This window comes from Squalius cephalus, assembly GCF_949319135.1.
Source record: "Squalius cephalus genome assembly, chromosome: 1".
Lineage (NCBI taxonomy): Eukaryota > Metazoa > Chordata > Actinopteri > Cypriniformes > Leuciscidae > Squalius > Squalius cephalus.
This window is the reverse complement of record NC_137122.1, coordinates 39,732,554-39,742,497: the sequence shown is the minus strand read 5'-3', so window position 1 is coordinate 39,742,497 and position 9,944 is coordinate 39,732,554. Positions and strand designations below refer to the sequence as shown.

General features: G+C 37.4%; 1 protein-coding gene across 1 annotated transcript; it reads right to left on the bottom strand.

Moving 5' to 3' along the window:
* Positions 1 to 3,614: 3,614 nt before the first annotated feature.
* On the bottom strand, positions 3,615 to 9,616 carry ccdc47 (coiled-coil domain containing 47). Its single transcript, XM_079885768.1, has 13 exons — positions 9,501 to 9,616; positions 7,379 to 7,671; positions 7,199 to 7,291; positions 6,943 to 7,117; positions 6,726 to 6,847; positions 6,575 to 6,640; positions 6,365 to 6,466; positions 5,732 to 5,842; positions 5,281 to 5,366; positions 5,118 to 5,176; positions 4,918 to 5,027; positions 4,671 to 4,838; positions 3,615 to 4,580 (listed from the first exon to the last, which is right to left on the bottom strand). Exons 2-13 carry the CDS (start codon positions 7,661 to 7,663, stop codon positions 4,500 to 4,502), a joined length of 1,458 nt encoding a protein of 485 aa, XP_079741894.1. The 5' UTR covers positions 7,664 to 7,671; positions 9,501 to 9,616; the 3' UTR covers positions 3,615 to 4,499.
* Between the last annotated feature and the right edge of the window lie 328 nt (positions 9,617 to 9,944).

The window sequence follows — 9,944 nt, the reverse complement described above, 5'->3', positions numbered from 1 at the left end:
CAAACAAAGGTGACTTGTAGCTATGTAATCTTACAGTACCTTCCAATAACTATCCCTTTGATTCTTCATTAATATGAGAGTAAGTTGGGTGTATGCAGGTGTATTTTTCTTCTGGTCTGGAAATTGTAGTAAAACCACACTAGTGTTTTACTATAACCATGATATTTGTAGTAAAACCATGGTAGTAAAATGATTAATGATCAATCTGCCCAATCAATCTGTGTTTTCTTAAAAGTGGCTGGTCAGCAGAATGAGATCCTGGTGGCCCAATCAGGCTTTTTGACTAGTTTAACAAGCAAGGCTTACACGGCCAACCAGCTTCACCAAAAACCATGCTAATACATCAAAACCAGCATAAACATGGTTCATAGGTTTGTACAGAGTACATGACATGGGGGTGGGAGAACATGATATTGTGGCCACGAATTAAGAATTTGTTCCTACAGCTTATTTTGTTCCCTCGTTATACTAATTTGTTCCCTTGTTTTAATTAAAGGGATAGTTCACCCCAAAATGAAAATACTGTCATTTACTCATCCTCATGTCATTCCAAACCTATTACCTACAACTTTAATCTTCGAAAAACAAATTAAGATACTTTTTAATGAAATCTGTGAGGTTTCTGACCCTCAATGGAAAGTCCAAGAAACTAAAACTTTCAAGATCCAAAAAGGTCCAAAAGCCATCATAAATAATAAAGAAACCTAAAGAGTGTATATTAATACCTTAAATATTGGTACCAAAAGTCTACATAGTACCTAAATGTTACATATTAGAACCTTTTTAAAGGGTACTGTCCCAGTGACAGCTTTTGTACCATTTTTATATCTGAGAGTGTATGAATCCTAAATGAATGAGAGTATATATGAAAGCAATCGCACCTCTTGACTTGAATTAAACCATTCAGTTTATACAGATTCGTTTTACGACGTCTTTTTGGATCTTCTATGGTTTGGTTACCTGGACTTTCAATGTAGGGACAGAAACCTCTCAGGTTTCATTCAAAATAACATAGTTTGTGTTTCGAAGATTAACCAAAATCATACATGTTTGGAACGACATGAGGGCAAGTAAATGATGACAGAATTGTCATTTTTGGGTGAACTATACTTTAAATCACGGTCAGATTGAATAAAATAAAAACAAGTGAACAAATTAGCACAACGTGACCACGACTGAATTACAAAAAGCATGTCATGTGCAGGGCTCTGTTGGTTTGTCACTTTTAATCAAATGATCTCGCTTGTAACAGGTGTATATTTCAAGGCAAAAAAAGTGGGAAATAAGCTGGTTTTGCAAATGGTAATTTGACCTTCTTAATGCAAATTTATCACAGATAATGGATGACAGAAACATCAATCACAAGCTGATGTTGGACTATAAAAACCTGCTCCCCCCATCACCAGAGCACCAGACCTTCCTTCTCTCACGCTGACAAAGAATGGAGATGTGGAAAACTAACACTTCATCTTCCCAGAGTGTAGACGGGAATTTCTCCAACATTTCATCCCACGACCAACTCTGCGTAGGATCGTACAACACGATCCTCGACGTCCTAATGCTTGTTGTCAATCTTCCATTATCCCTCTATGTGGTTGCAGAACTATTTCTGAAACAATGTGCAACATTTTCAAGTCCAGGAAACTCGTCTACCTCTTCCCAGAACGAACTCCTCTTTCTTCATCTAGCCTGCTGTCATGTCTTCTATTACGTCAGAGTTGTGCTGAACATCGTCCAGAACCTAGGTGGAGTGACTGGAATCGGACAGGAATACATTACAGCCTTCTACAGCTGCAGTTTGATTGGAGGATCCTTGTTCTTTGCTGGCATGTCCATAGACTTGTATGTAGCTGTGGCTCATCCTGTAGCCTATGTGAACCAAAAAGCATCCACAAAGCAAATACAGGCACATATATTCTGTACAGTTGTTTGGATGTACAGTGTCACCATAGGAATAGTCACAGTCGTTTTTAATATCACAATGTACCATCCGTTGACTATGGCTTCTTTTTGTGCAACAGTCCCTGTGAGTTTCATCTTTTGTCTGGTTATACTGATCATCTTACATCACTCTGGATCAGGAAAGGGCAGTCAGACGTCAAGACCTGACAAAATCAAACAGACTGCTATTCGGTTCATCTTGAACACATTGATTATATTATCAATTTACTTTCTGCCTCACATCTGCGTACTGATCTACGTATCAGTAAAGAAGGCTGACTGGTTACATCTGCCATGTCAAGCTCTACCTCTGATACTGATGGTCCAGATATCTGAGTTTGTGACACCTCTCATCTTCTTCCTTAACACAGGAAAACTGAATGTGATAGCGAAATATTGTTCAACGTTATGTCGCAATATTGGCAGTTGAAGGAGAACTGTAAAAATTGGATCCACTTTGTGTGAGTCGTAACTTTTGCATCCACAGTAATATTTTATCCACAGTAATAGACAAAGAAGAAAATGTGTAGATTTACATTAAATGTAACTTTAAAATGAATCCAGTGAGCGAAAACTGTCTGTGTTTGAATAGAAGAGCGTTTTAAGGTTTTAAACACTGTGCACTTACACTTCTCATCAAAGGTTTGTTAATTATCAGAGGAGACACATTTTTGCTTGTCTCTACATGTGAAAAATAATAAATAAACCTGATTTTGAAAATTGTCTTGTAAACACATAGAACTTGATAGTTTACATGAAGATATCTGAATTACACTTTTATTCAAAGGTTTGGGGTAATTTTGTGAAATATTAATACAATTTAAAATAACGGTTTTCTACTAGAGTATGTTTTAAGATGTCATTTTTTTCCTGTGATGGTAAAGCTGAATTTTCAGCATCATTAGTGTCACATAATCCTTCAGAAATCATTCTAATTTGATGATTTGCTGCTTAAGAAACATTTCTTATTATTATCAATGTTTGAAAACAGTTGTTCTGCCTAGTAGTGCTGTAGGAATGGTGATCATTTTTTTTTCAGGATTCTTTGATGAATAGAGAGGTTAAAAAGAACAGCATTTATTTCAAATAGAAATCTTTTGTAACATTATAAACATCTTTACTGTCACTTTTGACCAAATAAGTACATCCTTGCTGAATAAAAGTATTCATTTCTATCAAAAAGTATTACTGATCCCAAACTATTAAGGGGTAGTGTATGTATACGGAACAAACTGAAGCACACATCCACAGACTTTACTAATCAACATCTAGAAATGAGGTAAAATTATATACTGCAGTCACCCTTTTTTTTAGCATTTTTAAACAACTGTGCCATTTCTAGTTCACATTTTAATTGGTCCATCAGTGCAAAAAAACTAAATAAACGAAAAAAAAAAAAAAAAAAAAAAAAAAAAAAAAGTAACAAATTGCTGAATTTAAATTTACACATATTATATGGTCTTCTAATAAATGTGGTCAAAAATCGTTTTAATTGATTAAATTGATAAAAGAATTAGCAGCATGATGTTTAATATAGCTTTATATGAAACTTAGCTTATTACACTGTAGGGTCAACTACCCATTGACACTTTTTTAAATACATTTTAGATCTGAATCATATGAGATTTAAAAGTAAAAAAAAAAAAAAAGGACCAAGATAATGAGAAGAAAAATGTTTTCAGAGAATGTTTTATTTAGTTTAGCGTCTCATTAACAAATGTTACAGAAAAAAGGGTTACGGTCAATGTTCACTCATAAACATAAGCTCATTGATGCACTGATTGACTATTAATTTAAACATAAATTAAAATTTCATCTCTGTTAAATACATATAAAGGACTTTGTGCTGCCTACACAGACAATTCACAGTAGGCCTTCGCTCATAAAAAAAAAGAGAAAGATTGAAAGACAATGATAATGTGCCTATTACTCATCTATAAAACGCTTGCAATCATTAGAAATAGGGGTGAGGAAGCACTGTAGTACAAAAAAATAGCTTTCTTACTCTCCCAGTTCCTTTTAAAATAACACTCCCTGATTTTACTATAAAAAGAAGCATAGCTGAAACTTTCACAAGATGAAGTTAGATCTCTGGGAGTAGAAATGAATGCACAGGTCCTCTCGACAAAGCTTTGGAGGGTTCATACTGAACTCCAGGAGACAACTGAATTGGAAAAGGTTGGCTAAAGTGGCATGTTGGTTTAATGAGGCCCAAAAGATGATCACAGTTTATCACAACAAAAAAAGCAACATTCTTGATCATATTGCAAATAAAAACTGCCATGCAATTATGCAGAAAACAAATGCTTTCAATGACTGCTACACTAAAACATGTTCAAACAGACCATCTCCAATCCAGTTGTCTTTTAAAAGATCAGACATAGTCCTTAACAACCAGCTGCTTTCTCCTGATTGGACAGAGTGTTTCTATGGGTGCAATAGCAGCCAATCAAATGGCATGCACATTCATGTAGAAGAGTGTATATTAGCAGGTGTGGAAGTAGTAGATTCTTTCTCTAATGACTATGAACGGATGTGTGTGCGTGTGTGTGTGTGTCTCACATGGCTTTCACTTTGATTTGCTTCATTTTCATCTGCTTTTTCTCCAGCTTCTTCTGATCACGACGTTGGGCGGCTTCCTGAATTACAGAGGGAAGAGAAAAGTTTGTATTGATGTAGATAACGGCACAATAAGAGAAAAGATCCGCTTTTTAATCACACACACTCACCTCCAGGCGACGCTGTCTCTCAGGATCCTCCTCATTCATGATCCTCTCCTTCTCCGCTCTCTTCTTCTCTTCGCGGCGCGTCTGAGCGGCCTCCTGTCGTTGATTGTGAGTTTGCTTCAGGAAGTTCTCCTCCACGCGAGCACGGTTCCGGTCTGCTTTCTGCTTCCCCTAAACACCCAGATAAAGCTTCACATTAACCCCTGACTAATTCAACATGTTGTTATGCACATTGTGCGTGTGCACTCACCTCTCTGTTGAGGCGGAGCTTCTTGACCTTGTCGATGCTGTAGATCACCAAGTTCATCAGAGGCAGCAGACTGTCCATATCTTTGGGAGATGTGTTACCCATCCCAGGCACTGTAAAGCACAGCACAGCACATTAATAGACTGTCAAACGTCAATGCAAGTACAGAAAATTGCCATTTGTGGATTATGAATTTCACTCACCGTTAAATGTAAACAGCAGTGTTTTCTTGGTCTCGGGCAGCTTTAAGGGCTGACCTTCCCTAAAAATAATTTAGAAACCATTAGCATCAGCATTAGCACCTCCAACATAGTGGAATAATGTAATAACATCTACAAGAAGAATAAGAAAAACTCTTAGCCTTACTCTTGCATAACTTTTGGACCAGAGAATTGGTCCGAAAAATGGATGGACTCGATCTTGTCAGCATGACCGGTGAGGTAATGTACCATCTGAAAACAGAACAATAAAAATAAAGTTAAAGTACTGACTCATGACATTGAGAAGTGAAGAAGGATAAATATACATTACACAGTGTTTTTTTTTAGTAATGTTTAAATACTATTATAGTTTTAATTATGTTAAATTAGCTCAGTTTTCATTTTAATTTTAGTTTCAGTAATTTGTAGTGTTTTTGATTTGATTAGAGGCCAAATTAACATTTCTAGGTTTCATTTAAGTATTTCCATCTCATTTTTAAATATTTTTTTTAGTTTTTTTAATTTATTTTTTATAGATTTAGTTAACAATTACAACAGTGTTTTTATTTTAGAATCCAGTTTGTCTCATGACTGGGAACCTCTGATGTTCAGCTCACCTTGTTGTCCATCACTCCATCCGTAACCTCTCCCATCTCTGATAAAATGGACAGAGATTCAGGAAGGCCATATTTTGCCCCTGATTTGGGCTTATCACCACAGAACTCACTCTGTAAAGAAACCAAGAAAGAATAAAGTTAGCACAGTTCCTGGCAACATTAAAACTCGATTTGCAAACAAACAAATTGTATATGAAATGAATCTCTCTCACACACACACACGCACACACACACGCACACAAACACGCGCACACACACACACGCGCACACACACACGCACACGCACACACGCACACGCACACACGCACGCACACGCGCGCACACGCGCACACGCGCACACGCACGCACGCACGCACGCACACACGCACACGCACGCGCACGCACACGCACACGCACACGCACACGCACACACACACACACACGATTTATTTCAAGATTCTTTGATGAATGGAACGTTCAAAAGAACAGCATTTATTTGGAACTTTGTAAGAGTTTTTACTGTCACTTCTGATCCATGTAATGCATCCTTACAGAGTAAAAGTACTGATTATTCATTTCTGACCTCAAACATTTGAACAGTAGTGTACATAATATTCTATTCTGTATGAAATATGTAAATCTTTTATGACTAACCAGGTCCTGCATCTCTTTCTGCAGCCGTGCCATGGCCTTCCGACTCCCCACGGCAAACACAAAAGTGTCCATGTCATCATCATTCAGAGTCACTTTAACTTGCTGTGTAAAATGAAGAGTGAGAATAAGAGGAACAGCATTTTGAACATCCATTTGAGATGCTACTTGTAATCAGTCTATGTTAATACATCAGAGTTTGTGTGTGCCCACCACTTGATCACAGACTGGTCTCATCATCCTGGCCAGCACATTCAGCAGGTCTTGTCTTTTCAGAAACTGCAGAACAACAACAATGATACTACAGTGAATACACATATCAAACAGTGTGTGTTTCTCTCTCATATTCAAACACACATGCTACCTTAAGCTGAATCAGCATCCCCTCACAGCAAACACGTCCTGAGCACCACAGGTTATAGATGTGCTCATTCTCCTGGTTCAGCTTCCCTGTACTGGTGGCCTCCTTACTGGTACCATCATCCCCTAAAGATAAAGTCACATTTGAGAGTCAGAGAAAAACAGGGTCAGAGAAAACGCCATAAGAAGAAGAAACAAAGTGGAGCGAGAGTTACACTCACCCACGAGGGCAAAGTTGCTCTCGAGAAGTTCTCTGTGGGAATTGAACCAGGCTTGAGCGAGCCTGCTGTTCTTGTTTTTGCCAATTATGTAGTTCATAATATAGGCAAGAAGACCGGTGACCATCAAGATCTCCATGTAGTAACTCTCCCAGCTGTTCTGCAGGTGTGCTGGGACCTGTAACATACAAACACACAGTCAGCTAAGGATACCAGAAGTGCCTGTGAAGGTCAAATGCATTTTTTTTTTCTTTTGTACCTCTCTGTATATAAGAGTGTCTTTGAATGAAGGGTTGCTCTTCTCGTAGCCTTCAAATTCCTCGTTGTCATATTTGCTGTACATGTCTTGTTCCTGTAACGATGATCAGATTAGATTAAATCATTCATTCACTTGGACTTGTACAAGAAAGGAGATAAGAATGGCTTTTCACATCTTTACCTGTGCATCGCCATCTTCAAACTCATCCTGGCCGTCTTCGTTCTCCACCGTGGCCTCGTCTTCGTCGTCCTCTATGGGTGTGGATGAGGGGGCTGCCCGTGGGGGTGGCTCTTTCTCCACATCGACTGCTGGGTCTTCACCGACATCCTCAAACTCAGCAAAGTCATTGTCATCAAACTCAGCGATGTCCTCACCGTCATCGAAGTCATCGTTGTAGCGCCCCCTAGTGTCCGGCAGGGCCAACAGGAGCAGCAGGGCTGGGAGGAGGAAGACCAGGTGCCTCATGGCTCAACCTGCACAGTGAATGACAAATGAACTGAACTCATGTTTTTTTTTTTTCAACACTTTGGTGTCACATGATTCTTCAAAATCATCTAAGTATGTTGTTGTGCTCAAGAAACATTTCATTTTATATTTAAAACAAAAACATTTGTAACGTCTTTACTGTCACTTTTGATTAATGCAGGATAGAAGTTTTTTTTTTTTACGAGTCCAAACTTTTAAACAGTAGTGTATATCCAATCTTATTTGTTGGTACAGACTAACATGAATGTTAATGGTGTAAATGAACAACACAGAGTAAATGTATGAAAATAGCATACATTTACTATTACTGATTTAATAAGTGATAAGATGGCCCTGGAGTGTAAAAACATTTCCCATTCAGTGATGCCTATGGTGTGACTGAATGCTGTATGCAGGACAGGACTTGATTGTTTGGTTTCTAATACCAAGAAAACTAATGTTTACACTGCAAAGAGTCAAGGCTAAAAACCAGTTTACTTGACATATTTCTTTGTTAAAAACTAAAAAAAAAGCAATTCCTCCTCACACACATAAAAGTAAGATTATTTTTACCAAATGTCTAACAGTACTGCGTGTATGGCATGATTATCAGTGTGTATTAATGAATGATAAACGGTGCAGTAAACACTCATAATGGAAGAAATAATAATTTCAAATGGGCCCCAGGATGATTAACATATACAAATTGGTTCAATGGTTTTAATACTGAAACAGTAACGGGAGAAACAAAGAACCAGCAGGAAGGGGGAGGTCAGTCTTTTGAGAGTCTTATCGTCGAAGCCTAAGCCTCAGATGTTCAATGAAACAAGCATCTTCTAATTGGCTGAAAGTCTTTATTAATCACATGGCAAAGACTGGTTGGCCATACACTAAGCTGATTCACTCTTTTCCTATGGACTTTATGGACAGTGGACACTAACCATCTTACAAGATTATGCAAACTTCAGTTACCTAAAACAAAATAAAAAATAATTTCTGAGGCTATATTCGTAAATTAAGCATAAAATACAAAATACCAATAAAAAACAAAATGTATGTTACATATTAAAAAAAAAAAAAAAAGTATATATATATATATATATATATATTATATATATATATATATATATATATATATATATATATATATATATATATATATGTGTGTGTGTTATAAAAACACATATATAAACATAAAAAACAGGAATTTATTACAAAGGCTTTTTGGGCTTAAATTCCATTTAATTTCTTCACTGGTTTGAGTCCATATTCAGAATAATTGACAGTACAGGGATCCAATCCTCTGTGTGTAAATCCCGACAGGACAGTAGCTAACGTTAATAGCTTCTGCCAAGACGACGAGATACATGCAGCTTGTAATGTGAGTTAACAGCTATAACCGGGGGTCAAGTCATCCTCCACCTGTTACAAGGCTGGTATTGGAATAAGTACTCGAAATAGTAAACCCTAGATTCCGAGCTGACGGAATTGTTATTAAATTTTAACCATGTGTAACCTCTAACTCGGAAAAGCTTGTCGTACCAGAGCCAATTCCTCGCTAAACTACTAGAAAAAACCCTGACATTTTCCGTGCGTGTCAGGCAAATCTAACAACTCTTCAAATCGAATGAGAAAAGGCTATTCGGACCGGTCTCTACCCCAACCCCCATGAGTCTTGCTCCATGATAGCTCATTAGCTCGCTAGCTGTGGCTGCTACACGATCAACCTCAGAAAGCCCACGACACACTTCTGCGCCACTGTGGCTGCGTCGATCAGTTCACCTCACAGGTCTAATACGAAAGGTCACCGATAACGGCAAAAGTCACGCAGACGTACCTGTAAATATCGGTGTTTCCTTCAGTGGCTAACAGTGTGTGACAGCAGCTGTATCTCTCTCAGGAGAGGCGAGGGTCATCTGACAGACTCTACCCACAATGCTTTGCGAAAAGATCTGGGCGTCTGTTTATTGTGGTCTGCACCAGAAAGAGTTACAATGTTTGATAATGAAACATTTAGAATCAAATACTTCTATAATTATCTTAAATCGCCAATTGTTCCTAATGAACGACATTCAGTTTAGAATCATTAATGATGTTTATCCTGCTGCTGAAATTTTACGGAAAAATATAAAGATACTGTAAATAAATTTATTTACAAATCTGTATTTATTATTAAATGTAGCTATTCATGTATTTCATGTTTTGGTTTATGTAGAAGATGGTCTCTCAAAAAAGATGTCATTTATGTTAAACATTATTATTACTATGGGTAAATATCATA